We start from the raw sequence: 18,770 nt of genomic DNA, 5'->3' as shown, positions 1-18,770 counted from the left end.
TTATTCACTGAAGTGAGAATTCAAATTGCAATCCAAATTTAAGGCATAATAGCCAAACCGGAAACAGTCAGCTATCCTAACAGTTTGGATACCCTGGCCTAAAATCTGAAATTCTCTGTCAATTCTCACTTTAGTGAATAACCTTGAAAGAGTCCCAAAACAACTTTAGCTTAATGAAGCAATTTTTTAGTGTAGATCATGCCCTCTCTCACTGCTCAGTTCTCTGCCATTTTGTTTCTGTTTATGCAGCCCTGCATGGAAACAAACAGTTTGATTTTCAATCAGATATTAACTTACTTTAGATGTTTTCATCTCCTGCCCTGTAAATTAATTAATCACCCACAGTAGTCTTTTGCAATGTCTAGCAAGCTATTAACAGTGCAGGAGATTAGGAATTATAAACGATAAGGCTGTGCAGTAATGAAAGTTTAAACATTAGATCTCACTTTACAGGAAGTGTTTATGAAGGCTGTGCACGTTACTGGCAAGGAGGTGTGACTAGGACCATATAAACAAAGTGATTTAACAACTAAATGGCAGAGAATTGAGTAGTAAGACTTCAGGGGCATGATCTATACACCCTGATTCATTAAACTAAAGTTGTTTTGGTGACTATAGTGTCCCTTTAAGTACCAAACAATGATGCCGACACTATATATAAACTCCAGTTTAGTTTTTTATCCATCCACAACACTATCCTGTAATTGCTCAGTGCTGGGTCATTATATATTTTGTAACTAGGTCTTTTTTTGTGTGTATAACATTTACTGGCACATCAGCATTTTACTCTTTTTAACACAAATTGGTTGCAAAATATTGGGTACAATACCTTGCCAGCCATAGTATTTCTTACTTAAAAAGGACTCTGGCACAGTTTGAAATATTATTGTTGTACACATTTAAATATCAGTTAAATGTATATGCTGTATATGTTGAATATAAATATATATAAAGTTAGCTGAATAAATCCAAAGGGTTTTGTTCTTATTTGTCATTGGTACAAAACCGGTGTATGTCAGAGAAAAGAACTCTGTCTCACATATTATTATGTTTTCTAAATGTAAATAAAATATAAAAAGTAACCTATGCTAGAGTGTGATCTTCATTATTTTTTTCCGAATTGCAAGCAGATTCTTGTGATGTAATATCTAGAGGAAATAACATGGTGTGAAAAATGCTGGATGTAATTACACTTCTTAAAATTACGGACACATAATTCCATAAATTGTACTTGCACAGTCTCTGGTGGTTGAAATAAAACCTTCGCAATTCTTTCCCCCAATTTTTTTTACATTAACACAATTTTACTTTTATGTACTTAACTCTGATAGACTAGATGTTTGCATGACTTACACAACACCAACAGTTCCTTGGAGTTGCTTTTTTTATGAAAGTTTATGAGAAAAGTGCAAACATGCACATTACTTTAACTTTCTTAAAGAATTTCAGCTGGGTTTAGTAGGTGCTTTGATCCTGACGGTAGGGGTTCGGACTTGTATCTTTGCTGGCTGATTCTGTGCCTCCGGCGTTACTGACACTGGTGGAGTGGTTTGGTTGACAGGTGCCTGCATCTGAGGAGAAGCTGCTGTCACCACTTGCTGCTGGAGCAGTTTCTGTTGTACAACCTGTGCTCCTGCGGATCCAGTTGATATCACCTGAACCTGCTGCTGTCCCGAGGATGTTGCCTGTGTCAGTGTAACAGCTTGTGGCTGAACCTACAAGAGCATAATCAGATCACACGTTTACTATTACATTAAATACATTTTCTAGGTATCATACATATTAATGGTTTTCTGATCTGTGTCTAAATGCAAGGCTCTGCAACTCTTTAACCTCCCAAACTTATGGACAAAATGCCCAGCACACACTTTTTTCAATACAGCTTTGAAAGGCACAGCATACTTGCTTATTACCAACTGACCTGCTGGGAGACTGGTACCATCTGCTGAATACTGGCTACAGCTGCCTGCTGCTGCACCACTTGAGGGAGCTTTGCCACCTTACATGCAAATGAGAAAAGTAGAGAGTTTGTGTATTTGGGTGAATGTAATGTGGTTTGCTGCCAGAGGAGACAAATTCTACAAAATAAATATGCATTTTATTTTTTATTCATAAATTATTCAGCTGGCCTTTAAATAATTTTTTTTTTTTAAAGTTTCAGAGTTTACATAACTGCTCTTCGTAAAGTTTCTGAACACAAATCAATAAGCTCAGCTAGTTCTAACATTCTGCATAACAGGTAACGCATAACAGGCATAACAGGTAACACTAAAACATTTTGTGAACTCATTCAAATACATGTATACATTCACAAACGAAATAAGACTACACGAAATTCTATTTAACTACTGATTTCATTAACAAGATATTTTTAAAAGCCTGTAGTATATTGAGAAAGGACAAGCTCAACTCTACAATCAGTGTGCAGTAGTGGTTATGGTGCCACAGGTGCCTTCCTTGGCACCCATTGAGGTAAAAAGCAAAAAGACTATAACTAGAAGGTTAGGCTTCTTACCAGGGGGTTTCCAGGCGCTGTTCCACGACTCATGCATCTTGTTTTTTGTCTTTTCTAAAATCTAAGTTCATTTATCCTTGCATTTTATTTAATTTTACCATTTCATGTTATGCTATGACTATATTTACTTCCCAGATCTGATACGTAATATGAGTCTATAAATATAGATAATATCCATATATTTTGAAAGTTTGCAGGGATTATCCAGACATATATCAAATACATTTATTGCATATTATAGCCTATGTTACATATACTATGCATGTATATAATTCATATAACAATCACACACCTTCACTTTATTACCTTATAAGTTTGTTTAACCCCTTAAGGACACATGACGTGTGTGACACGTCATGATTCCCTTTTATTCCAGAAGTTTGGTCCTTAAGGGGTTAACTTGTTTGTACACATTACTACTCAAATAGTTACAATCTTAAAATTGTCAAAATGTTTTATTGCTCATTTTCAAACGGCAGTTACTAAGACCCCTAATTGCACAATTCACATGTCGATCAATGGCTTCAATGAACATGGAGATATTATATTTCTACTAGATAAACCGCTTACATGACAAACCGAAGAATATATGCAGTGACGTAAAAAAAAAGACAAAGTACCATGCAGTTTCAAATCTAACCTTTTTAGTATTTATTATGGAGCTCCAGCAGCTCCATCTCTGATCATTGCATTTAAGATGTAATAGGGTGATAAAGCACAGCTTCTATCAGGGTGCCCAATAGCTCAATTCATGTTTTTTTTTTGTTTTTTTATTAAATTATTTATGTTGTGCATGATTATGGCTGCAGAACAGGCTCTCTCATTTGAAGATACGAGGAAACCTATACAGTAATAAAGCAGGTGTTTGAGCTAACATAGGGAGTCCGTGTAGCCATGATTTAGACAAGGTTGCCCAAAAGGTAGATCCCCAGATGTTGGAGAACTACAACTCCCATGATGCTTTGCATACCTTTAGAATAATTTAGAATGACAAAGCATCATGAAAGCTGTCTTTGTAAAACATCTGGGAATCTACCTTTTGGGCACCCCTGATTTAGACCATTTGCACACAATTCAGTTTCCCCCTGTGATGTCACAAAACTGCATTAAGTCTTTTTTTTCTGGTGAGAGAGAAACCTGCCGGCTACTTTTAGCAGCATTAAAAAAAATTACAGATGTATGCATTATCTATATCTTATGCATTAATAATAGTTAGTGAGTTTTACAATATACTTTCTCTTTAACAGTGTCCCTTAAAGATACAGTTTATAGAATAATATTATATAGCAGTTTAGTAGAAAACAGCTTGATAATGAAACAAACATGTTTTGCCAAAAAAGATAGAAAAAAATAAGAAAGAAAAAACAAAAGATTGTTTGTACAGTTTGGGGTATTCCTGCTTATTGCACCACTAACACTTTGACCCATGGCTGCTCTTTAATCATATCTCGCATTTGTCTACGACAGAACACAACTACACTAGTAATATATTAAATCCAGAAAGGTAGCAGTTACCTGTACCTGAATCTGTGCCTGCACTTGTTGGGCTCCAGGAGATTTTTGTGCCTGGTTAATTGGGGTGGTAAGGAACTGAGTTTTAATGGCTGGTTGAGTGGTGTATGCCACCTTCTGTTGCTGGCCCTGCTGTTGCTGCTGTTGCTGCTGCTGGGCCTGGACAGTTACTTGCTGAGCTGCAATCTGTAGCAAAAACAGACATGAAGATCATTTTGTTATGGACATGGAAATAAACAAATTAAAGGGACACTCCACACACCAATACAACTTTACTGCATTTAATCTATTTTTGTCTCATTAATACGCTTTATTTTATTTTTTTTGCATGATCAACTGTGATCAAATGTTGAGCCACAAGACTACCTCTCCTGCTATGCCCCTCATGCCAGAAAAACTTCCTTATCAAAAGTATGCACACAGTCTTGGCCTCAACAGCACTGAGTGAGTTGCTTTTTATTCACAACCTGGCTGCAGAAAGTCAGACAAACTGTAAACATGATATGGAAAAACTAATGAGTACAGGTGCTCAATAGCTATAATTAGTAGCAACTAATAAACTGTAAACATGTAGTGATATCCTTGCTATATGTGTCCCTGGGTGTCCTCTCCTTCTCATCAAGGTTTCTACTGTCCGTGTCTGAGCTATGTGCATACCTTTGATAAGGAAGTCTTTTTATGGAGTGAGGGGGTGTGGCTAAGGAGGCAGGGTTACGGTACAGCATTCTACATAACCTTTTTTTAATGCAAAAACTATAAAGATTTGAGCATGCACAGAAATACAGCATATTAATAAAGGATTAAAACCTATCAAATGTACGGAAGTTGTGTTGGTACCTAGAGTGTCCCTTTAAGTCTTAGTAACTTGATTCTTCCTGGCTATTCTCAGATGCACTGTTTTAATATGCAAAGTATAAAACAGGAAAGTATGCCTTCTCAACCGTCCAGCCTTAATTGGTCACTAAGATGACATATACAAAGACTAGCTGCTACTTAGCCTGAAAACTAAACCCGAGACAAAGAAAGACAAGACAGCAAAATCAATGGTTGGTTTTTATCCAAATATTGACTTTTTGTACAAAAATAGAACAACAGTTAGCTTTTTTTTGTTATACAATTTCCAAGAAAAGGACTGACAGGATGTCCAATACACATATTTAAAAGTATGCCAGGTTCAGGGAGGTTACATGCTATGTTTTATATTTGTATATGTTTCAGTGTAAAGATGAAAATGACTATGAGAGATTTATGATGAGACAAGGTGTGCATATGTAAATACCTTTTGCTGTTGCACAGTGGCTGGTCCTGGAGCCGCTTGGGACTGTAGCGCTTTCTGTTGCTGCTGCTGTTTCAGCTTTATAAGCTGTTGTACATTCAAGGGCTGAGCAACTACTGTCTGCCCACCTGCTGGATTGAAGAGAAATTATGATTACAAGTAATGTCACATTTAATCTGCTGTCTGAAACCTTTGCTTTCCTAATCTCCAGATGAACAAGCATTTACTGCAAGCAGACGTACATTCCTTCACAGAGTCGTGAATTAAATATCTATCTGATGATGTCCTTTTTTCTTTTTGAAACCTGAGATTTAATATGTCTCGAGAGGCAAGCAGATAGCAGGATAAGGAAGTGACATCCCTATTGGGTAGTATACCAAGGAGGACAATGCTACTGAAAAATTGCAAATAATATCCTCTGTCATTATTGCTTTGTGTTGGCTTGAGATCTAATGGTCGACTGATCTGACTGAAGGAGCATGTGAGGAAACTGCTAAAATATTTCAATATGCATCATTTAAAAAAATGCAAATATACAAAACAGTACTTAGAAATGTTCGTGTTTAAATGTTTTTTTATATCAGTTGTCTCTTTGGTTATGAGTCCCGCCCTCCCCCCCCTCACATTCATGTTGTTTTTCTCCCTTTTTAAAAGTTTTGCAAAATAAATACATAATAAATGTTTTGCCTTTCCTTTACACAAACCATCTAGATTAGACTTGCACAGATAACTTTACTATTCTTCACAGCCAATCATTATGCTTTTATTATCTGTATAGTATTATCTGTTAAAGCATTTATGTTTTATGGGTATCGCTTGTGATGAGGCTAGTAAATGGGCTATTTTTGGTAAAGGTTTGAACTACAGTACTGGCTGCCATTTATTTGAGTAAATAATTTCAAACAAATAAGAAAATAAATTATTTTCATTTCTAAATATATTTACTGCAATTGTATTTCTTTGCAGTTTTGCTATACACAGATATTCTGGCTTTCTAGAACAGAGAGATAAATGAATAAATCATTTTGAAAAATATCATATTTGCAGCAGCAGAATCATTATAAAAGAACAGATATAGTGAAAAAACTCCACCCTGCAAGCATTTTAATAAATTATTTTAATGTTTACATTAAGAACAAGTTGAGTGTTTCTCAATTTTGAACAGTCTTCAAACATGCTTCAGTATGAACTGGAGAAGCAGGTTTACTACTTAAAATTCATTCCATACTTGCAGCTTTCTGAGGTTGGCCAATTGCTACGCTGATTCCTGCCACTGTCACAGGGATGGTGGTGACCCCCGTGGATGACACGACGGCAGAGACCACAGGAGGTTTTGCCAGGGCTACTTGTGTTGTTTGCCCAGCTTGAGCTTGAATTTGGCCTTGAGCCTGAAGCTGTAGAAAATACATATAGAGCATATTAATGGTTTCTTTAAATAGAGTAAGTGATAAGATACACACAGACGCACATACCAACATACACCTAGGGCTCACCTAGGAGAAGTAATAATCTAAAAAAATATATATTTAAGGGAAAGGTGACAGGGATCAACAGAACCACGCAATGTCACCTGCCAACTGGCAAGGTGCTTATGTATAGACTGGATAACCCCTCCCACAACTCGAGGCTTCAACAGCCTTCTAATTTGTGGTTGGGAACAATCCGAAGTGTAAGATAGCAAGTTATAATAAACAGCAGTATTCCAGCAGGTTTGAGTTAACATAAGAAGTCAGTGTATACAGGCTTTATTGACAAATTAAAACTATAACAATTCCTCTCGGCAAGAGTGTCTGAAATTTACACTGGAAAAACTTACTGAAGGTACAGAATAAATGGCATATATATATATATATATATATATATATATGTATATATATATACATATATATATATATACATATATATATATATATATATATATATATATACACATACATAATATATATAAACACACACACGCGTGCTAAATACTAAATACTCATAAAAAGTCTAAAAATAAAAATCTACGAAGTCTACATAAAATCTACAAAGAGCAACACGATCAATATAATCACTTACCAAACGGGCCACCTGCAGATTTGCAACAGTGGCACCTGTCAGCACAGCACCTGCTCTTGGGGCAGCAACTGCGGTGAGCTGTTGAGCTTGCTGCTGTGCTTGAGTTTGCTGTGGCTGCTGCTGTCCTTGCACAGATGCTGCTGGTGGACCTGCCTGTTGAGTCTGTTGCTGTGCTGTCTGCTGTGGCAATTGCATCTTCTGCTTTTGTAACTTGAGCAGCTGCTCCTGCACAGTAAACATGACATGAGGGTTACTATTTTATATTAAGTAAAAAAAAAAAAAACAGTTTCATTATATAAGGTGTATTTTCTGTTTCATATAGCTCACCGGGGATATTTTGCCAACAGTCTTCATCTGTCCAGGAGACTGTGCTTGAGCCTGGATCTGAGGAACCTGCACCTGTGCAGCCTGCTGTTGTCGGAGAAGCTGGAACTGGGCTGGGGTAATCGTTTTACCGGCCAGCTGAACCCCAGCAGTTGTTGCTAAAGGACCAGGGGGTAAATAAAAAAGGCAATAAATAAAATACAATCAGAAAGTAAAAGTACTGTTTACCTTAAAGGGACACTCTAGGCACTGTAACCGCTTCATCTTATTGAAGTGATTTTAATGTCCAGAATCCCTAGTACACTCATTCCATTAAAACATTTTTGTTTCCCATTTTAGCATTTCAAACACTAAATTCACAAATAATACAGTAATCCAGAGCTAAATGCTAAATGTAACAATAACACATTATACAGTTGCTAGAAAAAGTTTGTGAACTGTTTAAATTACAAGGATATCTGCATTGATTACTCATAAACTGCTTCCTGATCTAAGTCACTTGTGCAAGCCACACTTCCAATCTCATCTCCTTAAATAAAACACCTGACTTCAAATGGCGTTTAAAAAAAAATAAAAAATACAAATCGATGGCACTTTTTCCACTGTAAATAATTACTCAATGTCTTCATGTCTTCAATAAACATCTGAACTTTTTTTTACAACGGTTTGTTTTGTATTAGTTTAGTCAGATTGTGTTTGCTATATAGATCAGTCCAATCAGATAAATGCAGATATCTGCTAATTCCATGGGGTTTACAGACCCGTTTTTGAAACTTTATAATTCTGCAAAGAACCTGAATTAGCAATTAACATTGGAAACAATGTATATAGCAGTATGCATTCTACAATTATGAAGCATGAAGACCTAGGAGCGCTCTATACAGCCATTTAAAATCATTGAGCAGTGGGGCGTGTCCTAGCAGCTCACCAAGATGGACGTGTGAGCTGCCTGCTCCTCGTGAGGGATCACTGTTCAGCGACTATCCCAGTGATTTTCAGCTCACTACCGGCAAGTTACGGGATCATACACTGCCCCTGCTCAACATGGCACAGAAATCAGCAAAGAAAACTAAGCAGAAATCTGCACTGCAGATCTCGGCTCTCTCCTCACCGCAATCTCAAGATGGTGCCGACGACCCGAGATCACCTGCCTCCTGTTCAGACCGCAGTGACAGCACATGCATCTCTGAGCACACACAAGCTCCAGCAACGGACTCCTCAGTACAAAAAATGCTGTTGGAACTACAGACCTCCATGCAAGATGAATTTGCCAAATTGGCAAGAGATGTGAGGTCAGACATACAAGCTATTGCAGAAAGAACCAACCATCTTGAGGAGAAAATGGAGGAGATAATTGAAGCTCATAACAGCCTGGCTGCTTCCTACACAGAGCTACAAGCCAGATTGGACCGGCTAGAAAACAAAGTGGCAGACCATGAAGTACGAGACAGGCGAAGCAACATACGCCTGAGGGGCATACCGGAAGATATCCTGCCCCAAGATCTGGCTAACTACACCATGGAGCTTTTCAAATCCTTAGTTCCAGAGCTCTCTGCTAGAGAATTACTCCTGGACAGGATACACCAGCTACCACGGCCACAAAACTTGCCACAGTCCCTGCCCAGGGATGTAATCACCAAGCTACATCACTTCACAGCTAAGGGAAAAAATCATGCAGGCCTCACGGTGCTCCCCTGAAATCGCAGGCAATTACTCAGCAGTGAAACGCTTCACAGACCTGTCGGCCTCAATGCTTCTGAAAAGGAAGCATCTCACTCCAATCACACAAGCACTGGGCACTGAAAATCTGAAATATAAATGGGGATTCCCAGCACGCATCATCATCAGCCACAACGGAACGACTAGACATGTCAATACTCTGGAAGAAGGAGACAGGCTGCTCAAGGAGTGGAAGATTCCAGTGGAGATGACAAGAAACCAAACTTTAAGGAAGAAAACCCACCATTCGCAGTCAAACAATTACCACTGATTGGCACACAGCAGCAGCAGTGAAGTGACTGAGCAACTAATCAACACGGGACAAAAGATTCCCTGGATATCTCTTCCAATTGCAACCGACAGATAAGATTTACCACTGCTATCTATGCTCATGATTACGGTTTGTTTTATAATTTTTTTGGTTTACTTTACAATAGTTTTATTTTTGCCAGTGTTCCATCAAATTTTCCTACCCGTGAAAATCCCCTACCCTCGTCACTTCCGGTGAGGGAAATCAGCTGAATGCACTAACTATAATGAAAGTGTAAAACTAGCTTTACTTACCTTCCAGGACCTTGCTGTGGAGGAGTAGCGGGAGTGCTAGCACGCATGTGCAGCACAGGATCCAGCTGTTTTCCCTCACTGGAAGTGACGAGGGTTGGGGATTTTCACGGGGTAGGGGATTTTGATGGAACACCGGGGCTAACACCCACCTTGGGGGGACTACTTATTTATTAACGGGGAAGTCTTAAGCACATTCCAGCTTTTCCCACGTACTGTTACCACTCTGTACATTAATGACCATTAGGGCTCCAACACATTGACTCCCTACCAAGGGGCGTAATATCCCTCACGGGAGTTTCTACCCTCTGCAAGCTCTCAAGAGCAATGTTTAATCCGTTGGTGCGTGAATGCACACCTTCTGACGAACCTTTGTATATAGTTATGATTTCCCTTTTATGTTATTTACCCCCCTCTCACTCCACTGCTATGTCAACCTATAGGCCTGTCCACCCCCTACATACAGGGTACAATCTCTCATACAACCCAAGATACGGCCTCCCCTAACAGTGCCCAACTCACAGTGGGAATTGAGTGTCCCTTGGTGGGAAATGTAATGCCTGGAAAATGTAAATCTATGGGACAAAATTTTATCCATGATGTGTGTGGGGTTGTGGCAGACTTGTGGGCAAACAGGCAGCTCCACCGACTCCCAACAACCTATCCAAACCAGTTGACTTGACTTCCACTCCTGCTTTAAAACAAAAATGAGGAGGTGTTGGTGTTGGTAAGTAGAGCTGTATATTTTTCGTTGGTCAAGAAAATAGGGGACAAGGAAGGTAGATATCTGTTATTGCAATGTTATATAAACCATGAACCTTACACCTTCATTAACATATACGGCCCCCATGACAATCAACACGACTTCCTAGATAAAATCCTAGCGATGGCAATTCTCCACAAATTCGGGGACATAATAATAGATGGCGACACTAACTTTATCTTAGACCACACCCTTGACACCTCTGCAGCCCACTCAGTCTTCCAAGCCACCAACAAAAGGCAAGACACCTCTTCTACTAAACTAAGGCACAAACTCCTCCAACTTCCTGGATGCATGGCGGGTTTTCCACCCAACTGAAAAAGATTTCTCACTTCACTCACTGGCACATGACACCTATACCATGATCGACAGGTTCCTTCTCCTGTAAGTACTTAAAACTTCTACCGGTATGATCCTGTGGTCGGACCATGCCCCGATAACTTTAACCTTAAGGGAAAAATTTCCTACCCAAGGTTCAGGGTCATGGAGACTTAATGACACACTCCTACACAATAGCACCACTGTTGACTCGATACGAAAAGATATCATGGAATATTTCCAATTCACCAAGGCAACAGATACAAATATTACAAACTTGTGGCAAGCCCACAAAGCGGTGATACGAGGAAGCTTCATAAAAGCAGCCAGCTTTGCTAAAACAGAGAACTAAACTGTACATGGAGATCATTTTAGAACTCTCAGACCTGACACACAAAAATAAATCAGACCCAGTCCAAAATTGCACACATTGATTCTCACACAAAAGGCAAACTTCTTCACCCACAGGACATAGTTAACGAATTTGCAGCATACTACAGCACCCTATACAACATGAAAGAGGACCCACTCACTCCACCCCCAATCCACTGAATCTATACAGAACTTCTTACACTCAATACAGTTGCCTCAATTACTACCAGACGAGATCAATCTCATCTCAGCTCCCTTCACTGACATGGAGATAGCAGAGGCCATTAAAAACCTCCAATGCTTATTACCGCAAATTTGCAGACCTTCTTACTCCACACATGACGATACTTTTTAATTAATGTTATAACAAAGGCGCCCTCCTAAGCGATATGCTAATTGCACATATTTCTACCCTAACCAAACTTGGGAAATCCGCCACTGTATGCCCAAATTTCCACCCCATCTCCCTCTTGAATCTCGATGTAAAACTCTACGCCAAGATTTTAGGAAAAAGGTTGGCAGGAATAATCCCACGCATAATTCATGCTGACCAGTCTGACTTTGTAAAGGGTAGACAGGGCTCCGATAACACCTGCAAAGTCCTCAATATTCTTTCTCACATGCAATCCTCCAAAAGTGAAGGCCTTCAACCAGCTAAATTGGAGATATATGGAAAATGTCCTCAATAAATTCTGCTTCCCTCCTGCCTTCACATCAGTCATACTAGCCTTGTACAATATGCCGAAAGCTAGGGTCTCTATCCAAACACTTTCATATCACTAATCCCCCCCCTCTCTCCCTTATTATTCATCATTAACCTTGAGCCACTGGCGCACAAGATCAGACACCACAATGATATACAGGGGGTACAACTGGGGAAAGAAGTCTTCAGCCTGTTGATGTTTGCTGATGACATTCTCCTGACTTTAAGTAACCCGGTTGCCTCTGTCCTAGCCCTCATTAAACTTTTAAATGAGTATGTCACAGTTTCCTATTACAAGCTCAATCAATCAAAAACGCAAGCATTCTGTCTGGAACGAGGCGCGAGTGCCTAGAGATTTTCTTCGGTTTTTGTGACTATCTTACTAGGCGACCTCGTCAGCGGGGCTAGGGATGGGTGAGGTACCCAAGCGGTGCACGGGTTATACGACTACGTATGTTCGATTTTTAAATAGCGTACCTTATGTGCTGCAGCCATTCATGTTTCTTGATTTTATATTTACGCAAAAATTGGTGGGACACCATAAATTCGTATGGACTTTCATGGCCAACGTGCGAACGTTATCTACGAGGCCGCCAAAGACTTATATATCACTCTATTCAATGTGTTTCATGTATATCTTGGCGCATGATTCTGTCCACTCTGATTTGCATTTATCATTGTTTCTGTTGAATATGGTGTTTGACCTTGTCATAAATAAAGAATAAAAAAATAAATAAAAACGCAAGCATTACCAGTCGGTATACCGACACAACTGGTACAGCAACTAACACGAGCGCACTCGTTCGACTGGAGGAAATCCAGCATTACTTACTTAGGGGTCAAATTGTCTCCCTCCCTACAAGGAACCTTTAAACTGAACTACACCCTACCTCAAATGTGCACCTCTGCTATTGCAAAATGGAAAATCGTCAAGCTTTCCTGTCTAGGGAGGGTCAATACTAACCCCCCCCTCCCCCCCTCACAACTTCCCCAACCCTTAGTAAACATATCCAAGTGGTTATCAACAAATTTGTGTGGATTCCCATAGACCCAGAGTGTCACTCGCCCTTATGCAAAAAACATTCCTCCAAAGGTGGAGTAGGTATCCCCAATGTATATATGTACCTCAAGACCGCTTTATTAGAATCGACAATTAGGATGCACGCTCCAAAAAATTAGCTGCAATGGGTGGATATGGAAAACTCCCGGGCTTCGGGCACTTAATTTTATGGACACCTAAGGCATAAGAATGTACAGCTATTCCCAACTACGCTACTCTCTATACACCAATGGGATCATTTCCGGTCAAGGATGGGCGATGGCAACAAATTTAGCCTAGCAGCCCCAATAACGGCTCTATCAGAAATGTCCCCATGGTTTACATTTCACACATGACTTTAAAGGCATCACACGCATAAGCAATGTTTGTAGCGAAGGCCGCCTCATCCTCTTCCAGATTTGCAAGGCAAATATAACTTGCCAAACTCATATATTTTCCAATACCTTCAACTAAAGAGCATTATTATGTCACATGTCCAAATGGACTCTGGCACGAGCCAGGTGTTGACTGACGCAACAGGTATGCTTTTTCATATTTTTGATACCGTGCCCTGACGGAGACACTTCCTGAGATGGAATTCCCAATTGCTAAACAATGGACACTGGAGCTCGGCTGCGAGCTGACACCCAGGGATTGGACCACAGCTCTCAACGCTTTGACAGGGGTCACTAGGTGCTATTCCCATATAGAGGCACACAGGAAATTGATCTACCCGTGGTACCTCACGCCGCAAAGATTTTATAACATGTTCCCCCATACCTCCAGCCTATGCTGGCGATGTGGAGAAAGCAAAGGCACCATGACACACATCTGGTGGTCGTGTCAAAACATAACCCCGCTGTGGGACATAGTAGTCCAGATACTGACACAAGTCGATGCACTTGACCTAACCGTTGATGTATATACCTGTTTACTGTTACAATTTCCCAATCATCTGTCGGCATTTTCCAAGCAGACTGGCCTACTATTAATCACGGCCGCTAGACACCTAATTGCTCTCCACTGGAAACAACGAATCTGCCCCTGTCAGTCCCAACTCTTAGAAAAGATCCACTTATTTTATACATATAAACAAATGGCAGCAGAGTCTGCCAAGCGATATACCTCCCTCTAGAACAGGGGTCCTCAAACTCTGGCCCTGAATTACATCTCCCATGATTCTTTGAATTACATAGATAGCCAGAGAATCATGGGTGTTGTAGTTCAGCAACATCTGGGGGGTTTACATTTCACACATGACTTTAAAGGCATCACACGCATAAGCAATGTTTGTAGCGAAGGCCGCCTCATCCTCTTCCAGATTTGCAAGGCAAATATAACTTGCCAAACTCATATATTTTCCAATACCTTCAATTAAAGAGCATTATTATGTCACATGTCCAAATGGACTCTGGCACGAGCCAGGTGTTGACTGACGCAACAGGTATGCTTTTTCATATTTTTGATACCGTGCCCTGACGGAGACACTTCCTGAGATGGAATTCCCAATTGCTAAACAATGGACACTGGAGCTCGGCTGCGAGCTGACACCCAGGGATTGGACCACAGCTCTCAACGCTTTGACCGGGGTCACTAGGTGCTATTCCCATATAGAGGCACACAGGAAATTGATCTACCCGTGGTACCTCACGCCGCAAAGATTTTATAACATGTTCCCCCATACCTCCCGCCTATGCTGGTGATGTGGAGAAAGCAAAGGCCGGAGTTTGAGGACCCCTGCTCTAGAAAGTGTGGCAACCGTGGGTGGACTACTACACCAAAGGAGGCACAAACACACCCCACCCCACCACTTCCTCGGAGGGAACGGGCTAAGCAAAGGGTTCGACCCTTACCTCCCTCCCTAACAATAACAACAACAATGATAATGTTGGGTAAAGATATCTTGGAACTTCAGCAGGTTCCTCCTTTCTTTTAGTACCCTGTTCCCCCTGTTACACAGTGCAGACACACAACAAGACAGAAGTACAGTCCAAAACCATCCAAGAGGTGGCACAGATGGCGATTACACTAAGATCATTTAACTATTAGATGTGCATTGGGTTGTTAGATAATCTAACGCGTACATGAACAATGTACACAACTGTATGATTCATCCTATATGTACGTATTTGCCTTGCATGATTTGAGCAGGGTCGATACTCGCAACTACACGACTGTAATACTCGAACAGCCTGCATACCCTCCCCTACCCCCTTTTCTTTCTGTATCCCTCTCCCTTGTTTTATGAAACAATAATATATCAATTTTAAAATCATTGAGCAGATCATGCTCAGCAGCAGTGATTTTAAGCTTGCAGCTCCTCAAGAAAGACACCCAGAGTATGAACAGACCCTGACACGGTCTGCCTGAATGCCACACTGGCGTTTGTGATCAGTGCCAGACGTTGCCAGCTGCCCAGCACTGATCACACTGTAATACTTTAGTTTCGGCATGAGAGAGAAATATCCATGTAATGTTAAAAACAGTCAGTAGATGCCGGTCACAGACTGCTGCTCTCTTTTGCTTTTTACTAGGAAACCCATCTGCTTATATCACTGATATTACCAGAACGTTCTTAGGGATAGTGTTATAGTAGGGTTTGGTGTAGGTAGGGGTTAGTGTTAGGGGAAAGTAAGGTTTATTGCTGGGTTAAGGTTAATTATTATATTTATTATTATGTTATTATTTATATAGCGCCAACAAATTCTGCAGCACTTTACAGTGGGTGGACGAACAGACATGTTGTAACCAGACAAATTCGACACACAGTAACGTAGGGGTTGAGGGACCTGCTCAATGAGCTTACATGCTAGAGGGAGTAGGGTAAAGTGACACAAAAGGTAAGGATCTTATTAGACTAATGACAGTTGCAAGAGAGGAATCAGTCGGGAGCTATTAACAGTTTAATTGATACGCTTTTATGAAGAAGTGGGTTTTTAATGATTTTTTGAAGGAGTGAAGACGGGGGCGTGGCTTGGATACCGGAGTGAATGGCCGCATGAGAGCCGAGCTCTGCTCGGGACTGGCCTAATACACAGAATCCCCGGCAGTTAAGGCAACATGGCATCAAAGAAAACAAAAGCACAAGCTGGTAATACACCATCTACAACACTTACCTCCTCAAAAACCTCCTTAAGGCGATATTTTGGAGAAAAATCGGAGACGGACATACAATCCAAGATGGCGGCGACGGGAATATCTCCCACGAACAGCGCACCAGCCAGCCCTGCTCCCTCAGATAACTCCATCGAAGGTGTCGGCCTCAAGACTCTCCTCACACAGCTTCCTTCTAAGCAGGACCTTGAAACAATGTTCTCCAAGATGGAGAAGAGCTTTGGGGCCAAACTACAAACGCTCCATGAGGAGGTAAGCCACATAGGCCACAGGGTGCAAACACTAGAGGAGGAGGGGTAAACAACAGCACTACAACTAACAAATGTGCAATCTTTTCAACAAGCCCATAATGAGGCCATAATATTCCTACAAAGGAAAATAGAAGATCTAGACAACAGAGGAAGGCGAAACAACCTTAGGGTAAGAGGCCTTCCGGAAGCACAGGATGGAGAAAACGAGAACATTATATATACACTCACAGGCCTCTTTAATAAATTACTAGACAGGCCACCTGACAATTAAATTAATCACGCACACAGAGTGATCAGGCCAAGAGCACTACCCCACGAGAAACCAAGGGACATTATTTGCAGAATTCACCACTTCCCGCTCAAAGAAGCAATCCTACAAAAAGCCAGACGCTTCAGAGACATCACACATGACGACCACAAAGTCACGATTTTCCAAGATCTGGCGCAATCAACTCTCATTGCAAGGAGAGCATTACGGCCCATAACAAAGGCCCTCTCAGATAACAACATCAGATACCGGTGGCCATTTCCTTTCGCTTTGGTGGTCAACAGACAAGGGAAAACATACTCAATCTCCACAAGCAAAGACACACAGAAACACCAGCGAGCTCTTTCCAGAGAACACTCTACGCCAAACAAATGGTAGACTGCTGGAGAATATCACACCCACAAGAGAGGGACTATAGCTACTATTCACAAGTTGCACATAGTTACTCTAGACTAGATATGTTCTTCCTAGGCCATAGACACCTACACCTCTTGAAAGACGCATCAATCGGACATATCACATGGTCAGACCACGCTCCAGTGTTTCTCATACTATCCCTTACAGGAATGAGCGCACCCGCCAATTCCTGGCGCACTAATGAATCACTACTCGACGACCCCAGAGTGACTAGGAACCTTAAAGAATCCCTCCCTAGGTACTTCCTAGAAAATGAAAATAAAGGTACAGCAGACACCTGGGTGTGGGAAGCACATAAGGGTATAACTCGTGGGATCCTGATTAAATGGGGAGCCTGCATAAAAAAAGAACGCCTAGCGAAGGTCAAATCACTCACAGACGCTATATCTAGAGCAGAAACAACGCATAAAGCTAACCCCCTCGGTAGAAGCATACAACAATTTAACAGCACTACAAATAGAACTACGCAACATACTAACAATAAACGCACATAGAGCAGTTCACCCAACTAGAGGGACTTTCTATGCACACGGAAGTGGTAAATATTTAGCTAGAGCCTAAATAAACACCAAAAAACATACATCTCACATATAAAGGCAACTGATGGCACACGCCAGGACAAAACTGAAGACATAGCCAAAACCTTCCGAGACTACTAAAGTAATCTATATAACTTAGGTCCACCGAGAAATCCCCTACATGAAATAAAAAAAAATATATATATCTTCCCATATCCAAAAAATCATAGACCCGCATCAATCAACCCTCTTGGAGTTACCCATCCAAGCAGAGAAATTACAAAAGGCAATAAAAACACTCCCCAAAGGCAAAAGCCCAGAACCAGATGGCCTTACAGTCAGATACTATCAAGCTTTCCAACACATCTTGGCTCCCCAGTACCTGAAGGTACTGAATAGCCTGCTGCTTACTCACGAATTACCACCTCCGTTGCTGAAAGCAGCGATCACTATCCTGCCTTATACCAATATATTGGAAACAAACTGTAACCCCCACAGTAACTCAATGGGTAGAAAGGGTGGAACATACGAGAAAAATTTAAAATGTACACTGGTCCACGTTGGGCAAAACATGACAGATACCTGAGCATATGGGAACCCTGGCTACGATACTGGGCAAAGAAGCAAAATTGACCGTAGCCAACTGAAGAGTAATGGTGGAAGATACACTGTACCATCCCACACCTCCACACCCAAACCCCCCCTTTCTTTCTTTTTTTCTTTCTTTCTTTCATGTTCACTGACCACCACTGGATCCCAGTTCAATACTCCCACACCAAGAGTATCACAGAGATAAAAGTACAAGGAAGGTGCAGTTTGAGAACGGACTTAACCCAAGAGAGTCCTGTAACCCAAAAACCCATTACTAGGAGATCATAAAACCACCTAACCCATACGTGAACACCAACACTAATGGTCGAAGACACTAGATAGGAGATAAGCCATGCTGGGAGCGGGATGGTGGGAGGGAGGATGTTTAGAATTTATCCTGACCACAAACAATGTATGACCTGCATAGATCTACCTTGATATGTTATGTTAA

General features: G+C 40.9%; 1 protein-coding gene across 1 annotated transcript in view; it reads right to left on the bottom strand.

The window, feature by feature from the left end:
* Positions 1–206: 206 nt before the first annotated feature.
* Positions 207–18,770, bottom strand: part of LOC134610966 (E1A-binding protein p400-like) — a 156,500-nt gene continuing 137,936 nt past the window's right edge. The window contains exons 48-54 of the mRNA XM_063454391.1: positions 7,689–7,843; positions 7,362–7,586; positions 6,532–6,697; positions 5,307–5,434; positions 4,031–4,213; positions 1,922–1,999; positions 207–1,715 (exon numbers count right to left, since the gene is read on the bottom strand). Coding sequence (XP_063310461.1) covers positions 1,446–1,715; positions 1,922–1,999; positions 4,031–4,213; positions 5,307–5,434; positions 6,532–6,697; positions 7,362–7,586; positions 7,689–7,843 — 1,205 coding nt within the window. The 3' untranslated portion in view covers positions 207–1,445. The remainder of the gene's footprint in view (positions 1,716–1,921; positions 2,000–4,030; positions 4,214–5,306; positions 5,435–6,531; positions 6,698–7,361; positions 7,587–7,688; positions 7,844–18,770) is intronic.

This window comes from Pelobates fuscus, chromosome 5, assembly GCF_036172605.1.
Source record: "Pelobates fuscus isolate aPelFus1 chromosome 5, aPelFus1.pri, whole genome shotgun sequence".
Taxonomy (NCBI): Eukaryota; Metazoa; Chordata; class Amphibia; order Anura; family Pelobatidae; genus Pelobates; species Pelobates fuscus.
This window is presented reverse-complemented; position numbering and strand designations above follow the sequence as displayed.